Source organism: Silurus aristotelis (genome assembly GCF_946808225.1).
Source record: "Silurus aristotelis genome assembly, chromosome: 17".
Classification (NCBI taxonomy): Eukaryota; Metazoa; Chordata; class Actinopteri; order Siluriformes; family Siluridae; genus Silurus; species Silurus aristotelis.
Genome location: NC_139590.1, coordinates 16,988,899 through 17,012,930, shown reverse-complemented (window position 1 = coordinate 17,012,930; position 24,032 = coordinate 16,988,899). Strand labels below are relative to the sequence as shown.

At 37.0% G+C, this 24,032-nt stretch overlaps 1 protein-coding gene and 1 long non-coding RNA gene across 2 annotated transcripts in view; both read right to left on the bottom strand.

The window, feature by feature from the left end:
* LOC310739802 overlaps positions 1-24,032 on the bottom strand; it is a 351,802-nt gene that overhangs the window by 112,978 nt on the left and 214,792 nt on the right. The window lies entirely within an intron of this gene.
* Positions 1-24,032, bottom strand: part of rab26 (RAB26, member RAS oncogene family) — a 90,375-nt gene that overhangs the window by 63,988 nt on the left and 2,355 nt on the right. Inside the window, exon 2 of the mRNA XM_083565971.1 lies at positions 9,882-9,992. Within this exon, the coding sequence (XP_083422097.1) occupies positions 9,882-9,992 (111 nt within the window). The remainder of the gene's footprint in view (positions 1-9,881; positions 9,993-24,032) is intronic.

Sequence of the window (24,032 nt, the reverse complement as noted above, 5' to 3'; positions counted from 1 at the left end):
GACCCTCTCAGAACGACGGGATCAATGCCCTGCAGCCATTGAGGCCTCCTGAGAGGCGGTGGGACTTCTTTATCCACAGCGATCTCTCCGGCGGAGATGGAGGGAGACACCTGCTGAAGAAAGGCTGTGCCCCAAAGCACATCCTGTGGCAAAACTAACAGCCTGGCCTCCTGGTGGAGTCGAGGAGGTGCGGGCACCGTATAATGAGGTGTACACTGCCCTTCTAGATGTAGGGCGCTCTGATTGTCAGGGCCGCTTCATCACTGTCCATTTGTTTGAGGAGAGGACCACCCTCAGGTTGGCTGGCTCCTTTGATCTGGGCTTAGAGATCTGGGCTGGAAATGCTCTTCTTTTGGGCTTCGCGATGCCCAGACTGGGGATGCGCCCACCGAGCAACCCCAAGAGAGTGGCGAGGAAGGTACCACTGAAACGCCGCCGACTGCTTTGTCAACTACTGAAACCTGTCGACAACCACCCCAACCGCATCGCTGAACAGGCCAGAAGTAGCTATCAGGGCATTTAGCAGAAAAGCCCTGTCCCTGTTGGGAATCTTCGACAGGGTGAGCCACAGATGCCCTTCTGTGATTACTAAAGCTGACATAGACGTAACTCCTTAATATCGTCAGCCACAGAGCTAAAACCCTTGTCCAACCCTGGCAGCAGGTCTGCCTGGTATGCCTGTAACACACTCATCGTGTGAAGGCAACCCGCGGCCTGACCTACTGCCACGTAAGCATTGCCTACTAACACAAAAGTGGCTTTCAACGGCCTAGTAGGCAATACTCCGAAGGTGCTGCCTTCAGTGATGCAGCACCTGGAAAGAGATAGCCAGCTAGCGTCTCTTTGACCCTGGGCATCTACCCATAGCCGCACTCCTTAAACTTTACTACATTCGCGTACAGCAAAGTTTGCAGGGAAAAGGCACGGGACACATATGGGGTCTCCCAGGACCCGGGCACCTCGTTGTGCAGTTCGGGAAAAAATGGTAGGCCCCGGCGCTGAGGCTGTGATACGAGGTGCAGGAAACGCTCATCCAGCTTACTGGGAGTGCGTTGCTTCCGCTTCTCACCTGCCTTGGCAAGAGTGGGACCTGAGCCGCGATATTTAACAAAAAACATAACAAAAAAGTTAACTGAAAATATGTCATATTGTAGGTTCTTCAAAGTAGGCATCAAGAGAATGCCAAGAGTGTGCAAAGCAGTAATCTAAGCAAAAGGTGGCTACTTTGAAGAACCTACAATATGACATATTTTCAGTTGTTTCACACTTTTTTGTTATGTATATAATTCCACATGTGTTAATTCATAGTTTTGATGCCTTCAGTGTGACTCTACAATTTTCATAGTCGTGAAAATAAAGAAAACTCTTTGAATGAGAAGGTGTGTCCAAACTTTTGGTCTGTACTGTATATATATATACACCGTATATAGGCACACACACACGCGCGCGCACACACGCGCGCACACACACACACACACACACACACACACACACACACACACACACACACACACACACACACACACACACACAGTTACTTAAATGTTTTTGAACTCACCCCTATTTGTTCTTAAATGCCATACTGGACATTTGGATAAATGATTGCACTTACTAACAAATGTATTTAAATAACTACTTGAAATCACTAAACCACATTTAATCAATTACATTTTTCTTCAAAGTGTAATTGCTTTTACTTAAGTAAGATTATTTTACTCATCTTAGCAAGTAAAAACTATTGAGAGCTATGTCTATGCTTTTTATGTGAAGATTACAAATTAACATATATAATGTAGGTTTAAAAGTTTACATATTCCCCCCTTATATCACAAGTACACTGCATAAAAAGAAAGAAAAAAAAAAACAGTATAATCTGTCAAATGACAGAGACAGACCTGACAGGTTAATGTAGTGGGGGAATTCAATCTTTTCCAATTTTGGACAAGAAGGAATAGCTTATGTAAAAATTCTGAAGTATGAGGGCTTTTATAGACAGGAGTGTAGGAGGAGATGATCACAATCGAGAGCAAAAACAAGCCAATTTTGTTAATGGGGTGAAGGAGTGCAGGAGAGCAACCGCAGGGAGCTCTTCATTAATTTTGATGGATGAGAGTAACAGAAAAACTCCCTGATTCTATTCTCTCTTTCTTTTTTTCTTTCATTCTTTCTTTTCCACTGTGCCATTCATTTCTTTCTTTCACCTCACATTGTGACTACTCTGAAAGCAAAAGGTCCTCTTCATCGCTGTTATTTTAATTAACTAATATTTATGATCTGTGTGATAAAATATCATAACTTGATGATTTGTTTATGCAATCTGTTGCATAAAAATAGCTGTATGAATATTGAGGTCAAGTCTTGGATTACCAGAAGGTTTTAAACTCTTTGAAAACAATATGCATTCACTGACTTTATTTTTTGACAAGCACCACTCTACAAAACATTGCTGCAGAACAAGTACACCCCTTGATAGAGAGAGTATTCCTTATTGGAAGTGGCCTCTAACAGCAAAATAATGCACACGGAAACAAAGTTCACGATGTTAAGATCAGGTCCCGCTCTCACCTTAAATTTCCCCATATCTCAATAAATTTTTTGGCGCTAAATAATGCAGCACCTTTTAGCTTGGAGCTGTTTTGGGGCAGAAGGTGAACCTATACATTATTAGGCAGGTGGTTTTGATGTTGTAGCTAAATAGGTGAACAATCTATTTACTGTTATTTGGCCTTATAGACACATCTATTTCTGATGTTGCTCACAGTTTTTATGGCAATTGGAAGCCCACTTTACTAGAGAATTTGAATTAATATTTCATTCATAATGGGGAAATAAGAAGTTATCAATCAATGACTGGTGAATGCTGACTGATGTAGGTATTTGTTTAGAATCATATACCGTAATTTCCGGACTCAGCGTTTACTGAAGCCAATAATATGCAGGCGCGTACAGACAGCAAGCGACAGAGCTTGAGAAAATGCTGTGAAATGCTTACATTGTGCTAATATTCTGTTCATTCAATATTGTACTTCCTACCTCACTTTTCACAGTTGTTTTAATAATAAATAATGCATTGGGTGACCACATGAATTTCTAGCTGCTAGCTGTATTTATCATTAAAATTATACAAATGTTTACTTCTGTTTGTTGTTGTATTAGTATCATTACATATTGTACATTAGAATAAATCATTAACATAATTTGAGCTTAACATATTTTAATGTATATCATAGGTATACATAATCATCTAATGGAAAGTCTCATTTGGCTAAAAGTAGCACTTTTGGAGCAAAAGCTCTAGAGTGGTTGCCTAAGAAACAGGAGTTGCAAACACAATGGCTACACCACCATCCACTAGGGAGCATTTAATGATGAAACAGTAACACTTTTGTAAAGGTTTATAAACAGAATTAGATCCAAGATGAATGAGGCATATTTCAATAATGTCAAGAAATGAAGGGGAGTGGCTAGCATCTTATTTTTTGTAAACAAGATGGGCCAGGAAAAAGTTACTTCACAAAAGCCTTGTTATTTTAAATAAGATGGAAACAGTTATTAAGAGGGAGACCTGAAGAGATCAACCATTTTATTACAATAATGTAGTTAAATTTGAAAGTTTAATATGATAAACTGAGGGGGAGTGGTGGCTCCAGCGGTTAAGGCGCTGGGTTGCCGATCGGAAGGTCTGGGGTTCAAGTATCGCCAAGCTGCCACTCTTGGGCCCTTGAGCAAGGCCCTTAACCCTCTATGCTCCGGGGGTCCCTTACGAGGAAAATATCAAGGTCCGTGACGTTGGAGTGACGTGGGGCCGCCTTCCCGTGGGCTCACCACCTTCAGGAGGGACCGTAAGGGACGGTGCTGTGAGGATTGGGCAGCAGTCGAAGGCGGGGGCCTGCTTAGACTGCTGCCCCCGCGACCCGAATTACGGATAAGCGGGAGAAAATGAATGAATGAATGAATATGATAAACTCTAATTACACTGATTAGAGACAAACAACTGACAATAAAAATAAAAAAAATAAAAAATGAAAAGAAAAACAGACAATGAATACAGTGGAACCCCGGTGTATATAAGTATATAATTAATATAATTAAGAGACTATTAGTATATATATATATATATATATATATATATATATATATATATATATATATATATATATATATATATATTATTAGACTATTATTTCAATATAATTTTGTCCATCAATATGCATTAAATAAGTTTCAATAGTCTATTCTCTTTATAGTATTTTATAGCTTTTCTCTAGGTTGTGCCAGTCTAACCAGTCATATTTCAGCAATCACATTGTGTTGTCAAAGTAATCTGCAGTACAAATTGCTTGAAAGCTGCTGCTTTACCTAATCAGATTTTAATTTAGCCCCGGGGCTGCAAGCAGACATTAATGTTTGCATTTTTAGATTTTTTTATTGAATGGTCAGGGAGCGCATTAGTCAGATCTCATAAACCACATCAGTAGAAAACAGCACAAGCTCAAACATCTTAATGTATATTTAATAGCTGTTTTTTTTTTTTATTAACAATGGACAGAAGAGAAGGAACTGTTTTTGTCAAAGATATACTTACATGGCCATATTTAAGATTGACTTTACAAGAAAAGCTGGACAGCTGGACAAAAATCTTTGTAGGAGTACAAGCATATTTCGGGAAGACAAGCATTTCTTTTGACGCGTTTGGTTCCAGTCACGCTTTATGCTCAGTCGCTTCATAGACATTGTTCTGCACTGTAAGAAATGATTCTGTGGTCATGTAGAGTTGAATTAATGTTTTTGGTTAAAATGTATTCAATATAATTGTGTTTTTGATTTTGAGGCAAATGTTTAATTAAATAAAAAAAAAAAATGTTTGGAATAAAATCTACCCATTGCAGTTAAATAAAACTTAAGCATTATATTTATCTAATTCCAAATGGAGAGAATATTGAGTGAATTCAAATTAATGTAATCAGGCAAATTTTATTTGAAAAGCACTTCCTGTCAAAATGTGCCTATTAAAAAAAAAAAAAAAATGCAGCAGGCCTAAAAGACATTTGAAAAGAGTAGGCTACAGACAGTGAATATTAATTTTCTTCCACATTGCTAATCTTGCAAAATGTAACTGGTTGACTTATGTAACTGGTAAGAAAACTTGTTTTGTTATCACTGGGCTAGTAAGAAGAACGCAAGTAGTGGTATATTACACTATAAAATGAGTTATCACAGAAAAAGAGACTCAGCAGCTACACAAAGTTAGCTTGTGTTGGAAGGCTATAGTGTGATGTTGCGCTATTATATGAACATAGCATCATATATTTGGGAAGAATTCTTATGTATCGAAGTCAAACTTTTATTTTGAAGGATGTGGGTTAGCATTTTCACTATCATGGTTCCTAGGTCTTTTGCGTGTTAATATCATATCCTCAGTATGTGTTTATGAAATTGTGTAAATGAGTACATTGGGTTTTATTTTAAGGTTCCATAAAGAGCAATATTTGGGGTTATCGCTGGAAAAGCATCTTATATTTCAGACGGCACTTGATGCACTTCCGTTGGCTTTACTTCTCGTGTGTGGAGATCGTCTTCCCGAGACAGGTAACGTAACTTCTCTCTGTTGTTTCACTGTTTTATTGCAACTTGCAAATGTGAAGGTAACTTGTCTAAATCCACGTGAAGTCAGTCTATTAGCAGCTAGCACTTAAGTTAGTTAGCTAACATATCTTTAGCAGGAGGGGAGGAATTAAAATTCAAATGGCACAAACACTCATTTTACAGATTTATAAGCTACGAAAAAAATAATACATGTATTTTCTAGTAATATGATATGCTCGCAATATATTTCTGACAGTTTTATACTAAGACAATAACAGTTTCATGTTGCAGGACACTGGGAACTTGGAGGAACTTAAACAAGTCATAATGGCCATTACTGTGACCCCAAAGCCTGGAGCTTCTACAAGCAACAGCCCAAAGAACATAGGGATCATCATAGAGGGCGTGGAAGTCATCAGAGGACTTGGAGATATTGCAAGGGCTTGCTCTGGCCTCCTTGGCTTGACCTACGCGCTGAATCTCGATTATCCCAGACAGCTGAAGTACACCTTTTGAGGTGTTCCAAAAACCTTTCTTGGAACTGGATGATTCAAAGCTTTCAAACAAAGTCCAGTCCCTCAAGAGCAAACTTCAGGCTTGAAATGAAACTGTATTGCAGTGCAAACTTTTGTGCTACACAATGTTCATCTTCTACAGAGCTTGAGAATTGCACATTTGAAAGTGCTATGTTTGTAAGTTGGCACTGTTTTGTCTTACGAATGTCGTGACCTTTCAATAGTTGTACGTTCAAAGTACACTTATTTTACTCTGTTCAATTTGCACTTTTATTATTTATGTTTTGGCACATGCCATTATGGAGTATCAGCATTTTGTCCTTTTCAAAGTTCTGGTTTGAAATGTGTGAGCAAACTTCTGGCTTGAAAATGAGACTGTAGTTGCAGTGTACATGTTTTGCTACACAATGTTTAGCTTCTACAGAGCTTGGGAATTGCACATCTGAAAGTGCTATGTTTGTAAGTTAGCACTGATTTGGACTCTTATCCCACGAATGTCAGTGAGATTTTTAGTTCAAAGTAAGAAATGTTTTTTACTCCGTACAAATTACACTTTTCTGCTTTTGTTTTGGTACATGCACCTCTGGAGGATTTTTCTTTAATATCATTACTGACCCAATTTAGTGGCTAATTGAGGTGAGAAAGCATGGAATCGGGTTTATGGACACATCACCATTCTGTATGTCATTTATTTTTGTTTTTACAAAATAGTTTAAAGTCAGCATTCTGTCCTTTTTAAATGTTTAAATATTGCTTGTAATCTGTTGCCTCATTTTTATTGAGTAGATATTGTGTATCTTTTCTTACAGTGTAGGGCTGCATCAAATTTTCCTCATTAGAAAGTGAGAAGCAACAAATTAGTTGAATTAATTAATCACCACATTAAATAAATGTCCTCAGCTTCCATATTACTTTATCAATTAATATAATTTGTGCATTTTGTTTTTAAGAAGACTTGAAAGGCAAATGTTGCTTTTATTATTGTTTTTTGGAATCCAAATGTTGCTTTAATTGTTTTTACAGCTAAAGCCGTATGACTTAAAAGTAAATGCCACAATCGTTCATTAAAAATTAACTGGAGTTACTTGAGGAAACCTTAGTGATATATTTTAATTTTTAATTTAGAGAGACTGTTTCAATTTCTAAATATATTTTTAGTAGCCACTATCTCCCCTATTGGTACTTTATGACCAGCCCACTGCACACGCTGTTCAGAAAAGTCTGTTCCATTGTACACTCTCAAACACATTTGCCCACGCACACACTCCATGGGGCTTTTTTTTTTTTTTTTTACCACTTCTTTCTGCTCAAGAAGCAATTCTCCAAGGTCTATGCAGCCTTCAACCTTTTGTGGTTCTACTCACATACAGGTAGCATTGGGATTTGAGTAAATTTTAAAAATGCACTGAGGCAACATCATTTAAATGCGTCTTGCTGTGAAGTACAATAAAGTAGAACCTTTAGTATAACAATTAAATAGCGCAGGAAATGCCTTAACCTTATCATACAACCATAATTACCACAAAAAAAAAACAAAAAAAAAAAAAAAAAAATAAATAAATAAATAAATAAATATATATATATATATATATATATATATATATATAAAATATATATATTTAATATATAAAAATATAGGCACCCTTTATCAAACTACAATGTATAAATAAAAAAATATGTGAAAAAAATTGCTATAATTTGTGCTTCAACATAACAGAACAGTGTATAGTTTTTGTTTAACATATAATTCTTTTAAGTTGTGCTTTCAATTTTGCTTAAAAAAACACTGAATTAAAGATGACTTGTCTTTCCTTGTGGTGTCTCACAAGATTGTAGACACTTGTAGAAGCATCATGGTCTTTATATTCCTGGGTTTGTGGATATGGACTGTGTTCTTTGATTCAGACCACAGGTTTTTATAAAGGTTCACATATTTACATAACTTTATAAAGAACATCTCATTCATTTTTATCACCACATTATCTGTGTAAAGCTGCTTTAAGACAATGTTCATTGATAAAAGCGCTATACAAATAAAAAATGAATTGAATTGAATTCATACTGGGGTGGCTATTGCAAAAGATTGCCTTATTTAGTAGCAGTTGTTGATTCTAGGATTTGTATCGGGATATAGTAAAACAAATATTTCTGACCAATCTGTTGTTTGACTGCATTTTCATATTATTCAATATATTTTGGCTATTAACTTGAAGGATGCAGACTTTCATTTTCAATTTTCATCATAACACTGAATCTTGCATATTTTGACTGATGATAAGCACTTGCTTTTCTGATACTCTTATTCTCTCATACCTCACATGTACTTAATTTTTGTCAGTGGGTAGACACTGTGCTTTGTGGTACTTGTGACTTGTTTACATTTTTATACTTGGATTGGATTCTGCTTCATTATTTAATTTTCCAAATAAATACATTTAATGTGGTTTCTTTCATGTGAATAATTTTAAATGAAATACTTCAGACAAGCAAACAAGGTACATGCTGTAAAAGGGACTTGATTCATAACAGAATCTGAATCAGGTTTATTGGCCAAGTGTGTTTACACACACAAGGAATTTGGCTCCAGCTGTTAGTGACTCAAAGTAAAAACATAAATAAAACTATACATTCAGCTTAGACTATATAAGACAAAATATAAAAGACAAGACAAAAACAGACTATACAAGACAATACAGACAATGAGAGACAATAAAGACAGTATAAGTATTAAATAGGAATACAGATTATATGACAGATAATAACACAAAATTGCATTGTAGGGTGTAAAAAAGTGATACAATTGTCAGTCAATGATTGCCAAAGGTGACTGATAACTGGATAACTGTATATTTCACATAATGCTACAAACATACTATATTGTGAATTGAAGAAAGCAAGCATCTGATTCTGTATAGTACAGTTAAATCATTCATCCAATTTAGGGTCAGTGCCAGATGAAATGCCAGTCCACTTCATGCACACAAACTGTACATCTTTATAATAATATAGACTGATGGGCAATTTAGATTAGTCAGTTACTACTATTTTAATGATTTTGGGAGGTGGGAGAAAACCAAAGAGCTCCAAGAAAACCCTGTTCAAACATCGGATTAACATACATATACACAATGGCATCACAGAAACATTATCCTGGTGTGTTGTCTTTCAAACAATGCTAAAATAACTATAAACATTTTTTTTTTTTAAAACACAATTACCAAATCAAAGAACATGTTTTTATTTGTATTGTTCTTGTTAAACAATAAAAATAATGATTCAAGGCTGTTTAAAAATACCATAAAATTTCCCTAACCATAAATCTTTTTTGGGTTTTTTGTTTATTTTACTGCTTCAGTGTTGTCATCTACTGCAACCACAATATTATTGACAGAGACTCTGTTTCTTGAATTGTTATACAGGCCAATAGCTTTAAACAACTAGAGAAGCTCTCAATCAATGTATATCAGTTTAATTTAAAAATCAATACCTGAAGTCTCCTGAATACCCTCTTAAAAAATCAGCCTACTACAAATCTCTAATGAACCCCATGAGGTCTGGCCTCAATAAATGTCAGATTTGACGCCAATGGAATAGTTATAATAGTTTCCACGTTTAATAGTCTGACCTACTAATTACTGAAATATAATTTAATATTAATTTTATAATCTTTAATAGCTGTCATGCAAAACAGGAATATAATACATTTTTATTAAATTTGTCAATACCAAGAGATTTTATGGTGAAATTTCAAGGGACTGTGTCTGTGTATGTCACACTCACCCTGAAGTCAATCCCCACAGTAGAAATAAAACTGCCAGCCAGAAATGCTCCATCCTTAAAACGTACTAGCAGACAGGTCTTCCCTACTCCTGAGTCACCTACCAGCATCACCTGGAGCAAAGAAAACTCATTAGTACTCTGCATGTGTGCACACTCTCACACACACACACACACACACACACACACACACACACACACACACACACACACACACACACACACACACACACACACACACATCAACAAATATGTGTATAATTTGTGGACACATGACCAAAAGATTGGTATATGGTTATTGAACAGCCCATTCCATATTTAATTAATTTGCTTGTTTTCTAACACCCACTCTTCTGGGAAGATATTCCACTAGATTTTTGTAAGATTTGTGCTCACTTAGCGACAATGGCACTAGTAAAGTCTAGTAAACTACTCTACTAGTAATCTACTAGTAAAGTAAATGTAAATTAAGAAGGCCTGGGGTGCAGCCAGTGTTCCAATTCATCCTAAAGATGTTCAATACAATTCTATCACACTGTAAAGTGTATTTAACTTTAATGATAATAACAATACTTATACAATACAATAATCTTTATTTCTCTCTCCCTTTTTGTTAAGTTAAACATCATGCTCCTGAGGTACCAGTGATCAGTGCTCCTGGTTATTTTTTCTTTCTAGATCTTCCTGATTCATCCTGACACTCTACCTCTGGATGGAGTTTTCTTTAATTGGAGAATTGAGAATTGCTCAAATTGAACAGCCTAAAGATTCATGAAGGCCAACTTGGACCATGGATCATGGATAATGATGGGGATATTTTGGACTGTAATTAATAAACAGTTCACTGAACAGCACAACTCAACAATGATAAAAGTATAATAAATGGACATTTGGTGCCAACCAGGTGAGGATTGGACAAATAATAAAAATTTGTTATAACATATATCTCGGTAAAGCTGCTTTGGGACAATGTCCCAAATATTGTTAAAAGTGCTATACAAATAAAACTAAAATTGTAATTCAATATGATTGAGGTCAGCCGTATAGCAGGCAATTTATTATCTTCTACTCCAATCCATATCTTTACAAGCTTGATTTGTGCACAGCGGCATTGTCATTTTCATACAGGTTTGGGTTTCCCAGCTCAAGAAATTTTAAAATCCAATCCATTTAAATTTAAAAATCTTGTTTGTTTGTTTGTTTTTTTAATTCAAGCTTAATTATACTGTCAACACAAAAAATTTAATGAAAACCTTTTCAAAATAACTTTTTGAAAGCGAATTTTCCATCTGTATTTATTCAGTATGTGCATAATTTATTGGATTATGAAGAGAAATGAGGGGCAGTGTAAAACATACCATCTTGCTGATTTGGTTGGGCATAAGCCAGGTTTTCTTTTTCTTGCTTAGTCAGAAACAAACTTGTCAACACTGAAGTGGCTCAACATGGGGTGTGACATTTAAAAATGTAGAACTCCACTGGTGTTTTTCCAACACATTTTGATTCATATAATTGTACTTGTGTTACCAGTTGTCAAGACTCACATTTTGTGCAGATGTAAAATGAAAATGGCAATCATAACAGACATAAACATCTCTGCAGTTGCATAATCTGAATTATACATGATTTTATAGAGAGTGCCTTTGTCATACATCTTGTCAGGAATGTTATATATATATATATATATATATATATATATATATATATATATATATATATATATATATATATATATATATATATGTACATACACACACACACACACATATATATATATATTAGTAAAAAAAATAAAAATTATATATATATATATATATATATATATATATATATAACATTCCTGACAAGATGTATGATATTAGTACATAACATGAGAAATTAGATTTCATATACAGTATATATATATATATATATATATATATATATATATATATATATATATATATATATATATATATATATATAAAAACTTACTGTCCACTTAGTAACATTTATACACCTGCAAATGCATGTAGTTATCTAATTAGACAATCATGTGGCAACACAATTTAAAAAATACAGATACAGGTAAAGAGAATTTAACATTCACATTAAACAAGAAGAATAGTATGATCACATTATTCTAATTGTGGCATGGATGCTGTACCCAATAGACTAGTTCAATTATTTCACAACCTGCAAATCTCCTATGATTTTGACACACAACAGTATCTGGAGGTTACACTAAATGGTCAGTGTGTGTTCGTGTCTGTCAAACAACCTTTGGTGATAAAAAGGAAAAAAAGAACCTGCTTTGAAATCACACCACTTTACCTTATTTTAAAGCTACCTCTTTTTATAATGGCATGATTTGTTGCTAGGCTACCACCAGGGCCAATATGCCTTCCATGTCTGCACCAACAGTTTAATAATAAGGCCTATTGTTTGCTTTATAATCACTGAAAAACTTATGAAAATGCCTGGAAAATGCAATCATCATTCAGAAATGTTAGCTTATTCACAACCTATAAGTGTATAGTATAAGTATAACCACCACCCAGAGTGCTGCCTTTTCCTTTATAAGCATTCACTCTTTGACTGCTATTTCTTTGCTATCCCACAATGTACAATGCATATGTTAGGGCTGGAAATACATTTCCATCAGAAAAGAATGCCTTCTGTTAACAATGCTAGCAGAATTTGAATGGTCTAGTCAACACAAGGCCAACTGTAATTACACAGCTTAACAAAGATTTAGTATTAGACAGAGGAACTTAAAAATTTTTAGAAAAGAGTTTATATTTGGAATATCAATACTGTATGAACACCTTGCTATATAAAGGTATCTATATTAAGGATGGAACCTGAATAAATCTTTGAGGAATTTATGTCTTACTTGCATATGAAAATATAATACACACACACACACACACACACACACACACACACACACACACACACACACACACATGCAAAGAGCTTGAAGCGTGTGTGGCCTCGCTCACTATATTTAAATACATCTTAAAATAAAAACCTGAATGTGCATGAATCACAATTTAATAATGTAGGGAATACCTAAAATCATTAGGTTTCTTGATTATATACACTATGATATACCTATTGCTCAAACCATGCTTAAGTTTTGGAACTTTGACATGACTGCATACAGTAGTTATCCCTTCTTGCTTTTGTCATTGATGTTTGACTACTGACTTTTTTATTATTACTAACTTTTTAGTATTCATCTGCTCTCTCCTATATTATCAAATGCATTTGGATAGTAATAGTGACATTATGAGAATTGATGACAGACAACAACAGCTCAGGTAGCTTTGTATTACTTTTTTCTTTTAGCAGATGCAGCATGCTGCAGGCAATGATATAATTAAACTTATTAGGTTAGCCAGGCACAGAGTGATAAGAAGCGAATAAGCAAGTGTGAGTGGTCTCATTTCATTTTATTTCATTTTATTTATTTGACAGGGACAATGCAACATACATAGTGTCAAAGCAAGCTTGTCACTGAAATGCTACATAAAAAGTTTATAGCAAATGCTCATTTTCAACTCCATCAGATTTATTTAACAAAATGTCTTCTCCGTCTGCTTGCTCTAACCATATTGACGGTTAATTTCTTGCACTCGATCCTGTTCTTCCATCTTATCTTTTCTAATGCTTTATTTTCTTCATCTTTAATATTCTTTTATTTTTGTTATTTCCTCTAATTTTCATATCCTTTTTGTTCTTAAAGCATAACAATTCTCTCTCAAGGTTTAAGATTGCAATCGTACATATTGTAAAAATGTATGTTTCTATTCATAGGAAACGTATTCACTTTTAATCTCTTTTATTTATTTAATTTTTTTGTACTTTTTTTCTCTCCTTCCAGCTGCTCATATTTTCAAATACCAACATGAGTCTCAGAAAATACTTTGACCCAGCTTAAACTGCTCAAATTCTGAAACTGTACAAATGCCTATTTGACTTTATTTATTTGAAGCTCAATATCCTTACAGTACTGCATGCTGCAGTTCTCAAAGCAAATCGTAGCTCTCAAACCACTTTGCAGCTTTTAAAGCACATCACAACTCTCAAAGCACAACACATGCCTTAGATCTACAAAGCCTTAGTGTTATTAATTGTTTATGCTGCCATGTGCATTTCATTTAATTCAATATTTGGTCTCTGCATATGTACTGTACAGTATTTGGAAGTTTAGAAAATAAAGTGTTGGCCAAAACAACTTTCAATGGTTGAACAGAAGCTGCTGTGTTGAGAAGAAGGCTGGGGAAAAATAAGAAATAAGGGAAGTCTCCACAGCCAAACTCAAGTTCAAAGTTAACAGGGTAGCATCACAAACCATTGTCAATCTCTGGCATCTACAGCCTGACAGGAACGCCAAGGTTCTTGCCAAGCTAATGCCAAAGGTTGATTGATTTAGGGTAATAATGATTTTGGGGTCTTATCTGGGTTTGGTCTGTTATGTTGTCTGTTCGCCACCACATGTCCCATTGTTCCCTTATGCTGTCCTCCTCCTGATTATTAGTTAACTATTACTACTTGTGTTAAATCTTTCTGTGAGTATTTTTCAATTTAATTTAATTAAGTTTTATTTTTTATAGTGCTTTTAACAATGGACATTGTCTGAAAGCAGTTTTATACAAATAAAGTATGTCTGTGACTCCAGTGCTGTTTATAACTTGAACTGTATGTTTTTTGTCTGTTTGTCTTTGGGATTCTGTTTGCTATAATAAATATTTTTTAAATAGGTTTTCTTTCCTCTTGTTTTGTTTCCATAGACTTTAAAAAGTATTTAAAAGGTATTTTCTTTTTTCCTGTTCCCTAATTTTTGGACTTAACTTAGACAGGATCCCAAGCCATGCTAAAGCTAGAGGCCTTCAAAACCAGGTTCCTGCTGGCAGTACAGATTTTCAAGCACATTTAATGATAGATTGGGATTGCCTCTTAATCTATCAATCTGCGATGGCCTCTCAATCTCTACACGCCAATAAGGCAGTTTCACAAAGCACTCTCAATTAAGAGCCAAGGCCAGCTCACATGAGATTCAGACAGGTGACCTTTCAAACCAGGTCAAGAAATAAGTGGCCTGGGTAGCCTCCCAAGGCAAGATCATGCCAGAAGCCAATTAAATGACTGCCCAAGCCAAGCTCATGTGAGAGGCTAACATGGAGGCCTACCAAGCCAAGCTTAAATCACAAGCCAACAAGTCTTTCAAGCCATGCTTAAGTTATACACTAATAGGTTGGCCTCCCAAACCAGGCATACTCATGAGGCCAACAGGATGGCGTTACAAACTATGCTGAAGTCAGTGGCTGATAGGTTGACACACCCCAGATGACAAAGGGACAGCTTCCTAAGCCATACTCAAGCCAAGGACAACTCAACTTTACCTGATTGTTCATGTGAATGGGGAGGAAGCGAGTTGCAGTGAGTAGGGAAATAGTTGGAAAAAAAGAAAAGAGATGTGAGTGAGAGAGAGAGAGAGAGAGAGAGAGAGAGAGTGAACACTGAATATTTAAAAACTGTAATAGGAAAAGAGTCACACAGTCACATGAGACCGTCTCTAAGTTACTTATGTAACCCTAGTTCCCTCAGAGAACAAGACACTGCGTCACAACGCTTTGGGAACGCCTCACGTTGTCCACGCTCTAAACTATGTGTAAAATCTGGCCAATAGGACCTCGTGACAACCAGGAGCTACAAAATGGCTGCGGGGTGGTAGCAATATTAGCTTCTGCAAAAAGAGAAGGTAAAAGCCCCAGGGATGTAGGAAGTGTGGCCCGGAGACGCAGCATCTCGTTTCCTCTGGGAACTAGGGTTACATACATAACCTAGAGAGACGAGAGGACTCATAAGACGATGAGAGAACATCCACTACCCACCTGCTGAAAGTCTGCTTATTGGCAGGGAATCCCTTCCTGTTAGGGCCAAAGCAGACAAACAGTTGCTCCGACTTTCTCCACAGACTCTTTAGAGAAGACAGTTTTGCTTCTCCTGGTCGGGGGATAGGAATGGAGGAGTGCATTCTGCAGCACGACAGGTCGTGAGGGAACCGTAGGCATCTTGGGTATGTACCCAGGTTTTGGGTAGAGGAATGCACTGGCCATGCTAGGGGCAAACACCAGGCGAGATGAGGCCACGGACAGAGCCTGTAGGTCCCCGACCCTCTTCAGGGAAAATATTGGCAGGAGGAAAACGGTCTTCAAAGACAGATACCTAAGGGCCACTTCAGCCAGGGGCTCAAAAGGGGACTCCGATAGAGCCGCTAACACAACGGCCAAGTCCCAGACAGGCACTCTGGGTCACGTCCCGCTTGCAGGCCCGCTCAACCCCCTAAAGCTCTGATCGAGCCAATATCAACCAGTCGTTGATATAGTTCAGAATGCGGATGCCCCGAAGCCGCATTCATGCATTTTGTGAAGGTGCGGGGTGAGACTGCTAGGCCAAACGGGAGGACCCAGTATTAGTAAGCTTCACCCCCGAAAGCAAACCTCAAGAACCTAGTGTGCAGGAAAGATGGTTATGTGGAAGTATGCGTCCTTCAGATCTATCATGACAAATCAGTCCTCGGACTTGATCTGAGACACAACCTCTTTGAGAGTGAGCATCCTGAACCTGAGCCTTATGAGTGAGTGTTTCAAGGAGCGCAGATCTAGGATCGGACGCAACCCGCCATCCTTCTTCGGAACAACAAAGTAAGGGAACCTCTTAAGGGAACCAGCCCCTTGAGGCGTAGGGCCTCCCCACGGGGACCAGTTGGCAATGCTCTCTTTCTGGGATCAGCAGCACAGCCCGATCCCTGTCAGGGAGATCTGACAGGGTGAGCCACAGATGCCTTTCTGTGGCTACTAGGGCTGCCATGGATCAGCCAACAGCCGCGCCGTGTGTTTGGTGGCCCTAAGGGTTAGGTTGGCCGCAGCACGCAACTCCTTAATGTCCTCAGCCCCAGAGCTAAGTCCTTTGTCCAACTCCTGCAGCAAGTCAGCCTGGTATGCCTGCAACACACCCATAGTGTGGAGGCAACCCGCAGCCTGACCTGCTGCCACATAAGCCTTCCCCACCAAGGCCGGCGTAGCGACGTGGCTTAGTGGGGAACACCGGGGCCTTGAGTGACGATGCTATGCTAGGGGAGAGTTAGCTAGCCAGCGCGGCATCGCTCCGTAGCTGCACTCCTTAGCCCCAACTACAGCTGCCGGGCATGCTTCCCTGAGAGAGCAGGCACTCGACCCAGCAAGGGATGCAGGAGAGGACTCATCCAACTCATGCCTTCTGCTAGATCTGCCTGCAAGCCCCACGACCCCCGGCACCGCTTTGCCTCAGCAAGAGTGGGACCGGAGCCGTGAGGGAGAGCACTCTCCTCCGAGATTTTAAATGCACCATATATTAAAACTTCATGTTTTTAATACTCTAAGCAACATGGACATGAAAAAATATGAATGCTTTATGCAAAGGTATGTTTATTATTAGTGAAACCAAACTTAACATAGAGCATGAAGACAAAACATTTTGTTAAAGTAATATGTTAAAAGTATAAAGTATTTATTTCATTTCATCTTCTCCCGCTTATCCGTAATTCGGGTGCAGCAGTCTAAGCAGATTCCCCAGACACTTCTCCGTGTCCAGGGATCGGGTTGTCAAGGCCCCCGCCTTCGACTGCTGCCCAATCCTCTCAGCACCGGTCCCTTACGGTCCCTCCTGCAGGTGGTGAGCCCACGGGAAGGCGGCCTCACGTCGCTCCGACGTCACGGTCCTTGATTTATTTTTCTCGTAAGGGTCCCCTGGAGCATAGAGGGTTAAGGGCCTTGCTCAAGGGCCCAAGAGTGGCAGTTTGGCGATACCGGGGCTTGAACCCCCGACCTTTTGATCGGTAACCCAGCGCCTTAACCGCTGGAGCCACCACTCCCCCTATAAAGTAGTTATAATATAATTTATGTAATAATGTGGGTTTAAATTACGTAAATCATTAGGACACCAAACTGAACATTTGCTATGTTTCTTTTTTAAATGCACCATATATTAAAACTTCATGTTTTTAATACTCTAAGCAACATGGACATGGAAAAATATAATTGCTTTATGCAAAAATATGTTTATTATTAGTGAAGCCAAACTTAACATAGAGCATGAAGACAAATTTAAAACAAAATCAACAAATTTCAAGTCAAGAAGCTTTTATAATAAAACTTTCTTTCGGCTTCTCCCGTTAGGGGTCGCCACAGCGGATCATCCGTATTCATGATCTGCATGTTTGATTTGGCACATGTTTTTACGCTGGATGCCTAACGCAACCCTCCCCATTTATCCGGGCTTGGGACTAAGAGTGGCTGGGGTTGGTTCCCTGACCGGGGATCGAACCCGGGCAGCAGCGGTGAATCCTAACCACTAGAAGCTTTTATAATAATCATACCGATTTATGGTATGGTATGGTTTTATGGGATTTATTGAATAAATCATACTGATTTATGTTATCATACCGATTACATAATCAGAGAATATTTTTATTCTATGTGAATGTGGTTAATGAAAAAGACATTTCGAGCTTCCTATTTATTACATTTATTATGTCTGTGAGACAAATACTTATTGAGATTCAGGTTGTTTTATTTATGTGTTTGTGAAGGGAGATGAGATGACAGGGAGTGCACACTGTCTGTTTACTTTATTTTACAAAAGCACAGCATTTTGATGTGATTATAAGTGTATACAAATAAAAGTAGACATTTTACAGATTTGAATGATGTATTGTTCTTATCTTTACGATCAAAAAAGACGTTAAAAAAAAAGTTAATTTCGCCATTATGAGGAAAAAAAACACAAACAGAGGGTTAATTGAGTGAATCATGGCGGATTTGACGTTTGATTTAAGACTTGGCGCATGAATAAAACAAATGTTTACTGATTAAAAAAAAATAATTCGGTGAAGTTTATTTATTTATTTAGTAAGTATTAAGTAAAAAAAAAGGACGTCGTAAATAAATGTATGTTGTGCTGAAGGTTTTAATTTCGCCTCTTTTATATTTACAAATTTATTTATATTTATTTTATAAAAATGGTCAAACAGAAATGCGCGCTGAATAGATATTGCGTTATTAAAATTTTGTGCCCTTAAAAAAATTGCATTTGAATTTTGACAGCCTAATATATATATATATATTAATACATATATATATATATATATATATATATATATATATATATATATATATATATATATATATATATATATATTATTATATTATATTAATACAAAACGATTTAAAAATGTTGTTACATAATGAATGTGACCAGGCTAAACATCCACATATAGAACACAAGCAGAGAAAAGATGATGATGATGATGATGATGATCAAGAATGTCTCGGTTTTCAGTCATGTTACATCACTGACTCCCTCTGTCTCCTTTACGTTAGCTTTACTACTTGTTGCTTTCTGCCCTGCTCATTCTTAGCTTCGTAAACTAGTCTACGTCTGTGGTAAATGAAAGCCAGGACATTATACACTGGTGGATTGAAAAAGACGTGCAATGACAGGAAATCGGTTGATGGGCTGAAATCGGCATGCAGTGAAAATAAAAAATATTGACCTTTCACCAAATCAATGAATTAAAACAAAAGTAACAAGCCTGTTTTAAAAATTTAAGAAGTAGAAAGAACAGATATTTGTGTAAAAACTTAATTAGTAAAAAGTTAAAATAATAAATATTAAAGTAAAGTACTGATAACAAAAAAATCTACTTAAGAACAGTAACATAGTATTTGTCTAAGTAACTTCGTTACTTCCCACCTGTGCATGAAACATAGAGTCTTTATCACAAAGCCATCATAAAGGTCTAGTGGATAACACCAAGGCCTCTTCCAGGTGTTTGCAGAGCAGGATCAGCATTTCCAGACACTGCTCCAAGCTTAAGTGGAGGACCAGAAGGCATTTCTGAGCATGCTGAAAAAGCAGAGTGCTCCAGCAACAACTCCAACAGCCACCACCCACACTCAATAGGATGTAGGCAGTGTATCCAGGGACGGACAACTCCTCTGTCTTTCCCATGCCCTCTCTCATTCTTGTTCCCTCTCTCTTTTTCCTTCTGCCGCTACCTCTTATTGCATGGTGCCCCAGTGTCGCAATCTTCTCCACCCCCTCATCCTAACCTTAATGTGTCTGTTTTCTTTTGGCAGATATACACAAATATTTATTAGTGGCGATCACGATTTGATTCAGGGAAACAAAACATAACATCAAGTCAGTGGTTAGTTAGCATGTCAGCTTTTATTGATGTAATTTCCTGTTTTTTAATAATTTCTTGCAATTTCCTAAATATTTTTTATTATAATTTCCATTTATTGTATTTTATATTTTCCGTTAGCTGCTTTCTCTTTTTTCGTTTTTTTAGTCTAGATGCCGTAGGTGGAGTTAGCACCTCCAAGAGTCTGTCATTAGAGCCCTCACAGTGGGGCAAATGTGTGATGACTCTGCTGAGGCTCACCCATTAAAGCACCACTTTTCTCTGCATCGCATGTCTAACAGGTTTGCTTTCCTCAGTGAAGCAGCCACTGAGAAACCTGAAAGAGCTCTGGATATGGGAGACTCTATTGTAAGGCATGTGGAATTAGCTAGGGTTTTAGGACCACCAGTAGTATAGTTAAGGTATATACCAGTATCTATAGCAGTCAGACAGTCAATTATCAAATATAGTCAATTATTATGTGTAAATAAACAAACGATTAGTTGTCTGATGTAGTGTGCTCTGGCCACATTCCAAATGCATGTAGTTGCTGAACTGCTGAAGTGATGCTCCAAAATCAATCTGGATTTTATAGAATATTGGAGCAAAACCTGGCCTGTTAGGAAAAAAATGGTTTCCTTTCCACTTAGAAAAGTGCTTCTCTCATTTCTTGAATTATAACTCATAGTTTTAGAACAGGACTAGTTAACCAATGAAAATCCAGAGCCAAGGCCAGGGAACATACAATTAGGCTAAACCAACCATCTACTAGCTGCACTGAGTTGTCACTCAGGGTCCACCATATTGAGACTGCGTCTGTTCCCTGAGCAAATCCAAAATGTAAAAATCTTTAGAAGTTAATTATTATTTTAATTAACATTTAATTAGATAAGACTGAATGCAAAGCCAGCAAGTTTGATTTTTCTAATGTCAAATGTGCTGATTATAAATTAATTTTATTACTGATCAGAAGTTTAATGTATTGTGTTTAACAGAAACATGGACAAACCCTAACAAATATTCTGCACTAAATAATGCTAGTACTTCTGGGTATTGTTACATACACCAGGTGGTGTTGCAGTTATTTATAATAACAAATTAAACATAAAAAAACCCCATAAATGTAACAAATTCTAAGTTCTGTACACCAACATAATATACCGTATTTTTCGGACTATAAGCCGCTACTTTTTCCCATGTTTTAAACCCTGCGGCTTAAACAACGAAGGGGCTTATTTATGGATTTTTCTTGAGTTTTTCCTGGTTTCACAAACTTCAAGCCAAAAAACTGAACCCCATAACATTAGACCAATGAAATTTCCGAACGGAAATGAAAAAACGCACCTCACCTGTGTCCTGAGCTGCATGGAATCGGGAGAAAAAAACGCACCGCGATGCCATAAGATAAACTACCAAAAGAAGTAGTTGTGAAAGGAAGGAGGAAGACAGTGAACAATGACTTTCTTGGTAGACTACTGTTTAGATACAAGCCATTGTAACGCGTTGAGTCTGGGTCATGGGCTAACTCCAGTTGCAACAGAAATCATATAAGCACAGACAGGTTTCCAAAACTCGTGCTTTTTTATTTTTCTTGGCAACAGCATTACGGGTTAGTCAAAGAAACTTAGTCCTGCACACACGCAGTAATACCGGAAAAATGCAGTGCCATTCCCAAAATGCTGCTATGCTTCTAAAGTAAGCGCAACATATTTTACCCGTTACACCGTGTGTAACGTGTCTTTTCTTAAAGCCTGTGTAAAGTTCATTAGTTTCAGTGTAGACAGGTGCGGCTTATTTATGTTCAAAATTAAAATATTAGTAAAATTCAGTGGGTGCGGCTTATTTATAAGCTTTATAGTCCGGAAATCACGGTACTGTATGTAGCTTCCAAAAATAAGTTTTTAACCAGTCAATTTAATTCATTATTATTTATAATCCCCCAGGGCCCTATACTAATTTTCTTGTCGAATTTGTACATTTAATTTAAACCTAGCTACTTCTTTTGACTAAGAATTAATTGTCTGTGATTTTAGTATTCATTCATCAGGAAGACCCTCTAAAAACAGCAGTTGAATTTATTGTAGATTAAGTAGGAATAAATCAGAATGTAATATTACTAATTTAGTAGTATCTAAGCTTTCACTTGGGTCATGGGCCCCAAATTGATAAGAAGCAGTAATGGTGACCTGCCCGAAACCCAAGACCAAAAAAGGCTGGCTGTCTATTATCATAGGTTTGTTCCTAATTTTTCAGATGTCACCAGCCCTCTGAGTGATCTTGCCATAAAGGGAGCATCAAATCCTGCTCAGTGGACAGATTGTGCAAGTAGGCTTTCATTTAGGTAAAAGCTGCACTATGTGGTGGACCACTCTTTCATTCCCCTGACTTTTCTTTCCCTTTTGTTTTACAGACAAATGCGTTGTACAGTGGTCTGAGGACAGGGTTGTTCTAGGTAAAGAGAGGAGTACCACATGCTGTACATTAGCCATAAGCTTTTTCTGTGGGAGAACTGGAACAGCAATATCATAAAGGAATGCCTGGCAATTAAATGGGCTGTCTTCACCCTTCTTTCTAATTCTATCTACTCGGACGAGCCATCACTTTCTGTTCAGACCATGCTCCACTCTAATGGTTCAATAGCATGAAAAATATCACCATGTAGAATTGGTGACACAGGTGGCTGTGGATGATTTTCTTTCACATCAATTGTGGGGAATGTCGGCTACAAGCCTGAGTTGGGCAGTGAGTTGGGTAGTGGGACTACATGGCAGCGGGCAAGTGGGTGAGTGCCGGGTTGTGAATATGTTTTAAGAATTAAACACCTGTATATGATTTACCTAATGAATATTCTCGGTTGCAGTAGATGAGGAAAGGGATAAAAAAAGGGAAGAGAAAAGAGCCTTGGGAGAGGGAGAGAGATGCCAAACTGAGTGTGTACTTATTCTTTACAGGATAAAGCATTTTTTTATGAAGTTGTCACCTGTCTCTCCTTTCTTTCACCTTTAGCCAGCAAGCTCTCCATACAAACCTTATAATTCCTAAAGCTGCCACGTAAGTACTTCATTTAAAGCATGTATTCTTACATGTTTTTCAGGGCTGCATTTTTAGCATTAAATGAATTAAACTTATGTAATCTGACTCATGTAAATGCTAATTCCTGTTATCTTCTTGAGACAGTATTTCAGTAAATGTGAGAATGTCTCCAGTTGTTTTGCATCATTTACCTTTATGTTCAGCATTAAAAAAAACCTGAAGAACAATACTGCTGTTCACCTTCAAGAAACTGTGAACCTGACTATGCAAGTAATAATCAAGTGTGTATTATGTTAACCAGCCACTTAATGGTAAACTGTGGATTTACTTCTCTCAGTGCATTTACAGTATAATTTTGTCAATTGTAACAGTTTCCACAAAGCTTAAATTAAATCAAAATTTACATAAAATAGGTTGTGTTAAATAAATGCTTGTATTAAATGTATTTGAAAATGTTTCAGCATTGCTATCAGTTGAGCCACAGTAAAAATAAATCACATACTTGTATATCAGAATTTGAACATTCAAGAATGTGAAAATAAACCACATGTATTGCTTTTTCAGACCACATTGACTGTCTGTATTACAGTTTTTAATGAAGATTCCTAAACTTTTGCATTTATGATTAGTTTATTTAATGATTTGGTATTGAGAACACATTCATACACAGTATATGCATACAGAAAAAGAATCAAATGACAAAGACACTCAAAAGACAGGGTAAATTAATGTCCATATAGAGTGGCTATAGTTGCCAATTGTAAATTGTAATTAAGAAGAATAAAACAGCTAGAAGTAATGCTGTAGCAAATGTGTTTTTTTTTTCTTTTTATAGATTTGATGGTTTTGTTCCATCGAACTTTGGATAATAGATAATGCATAGCTCATACTTTGTGTTTTTTTTT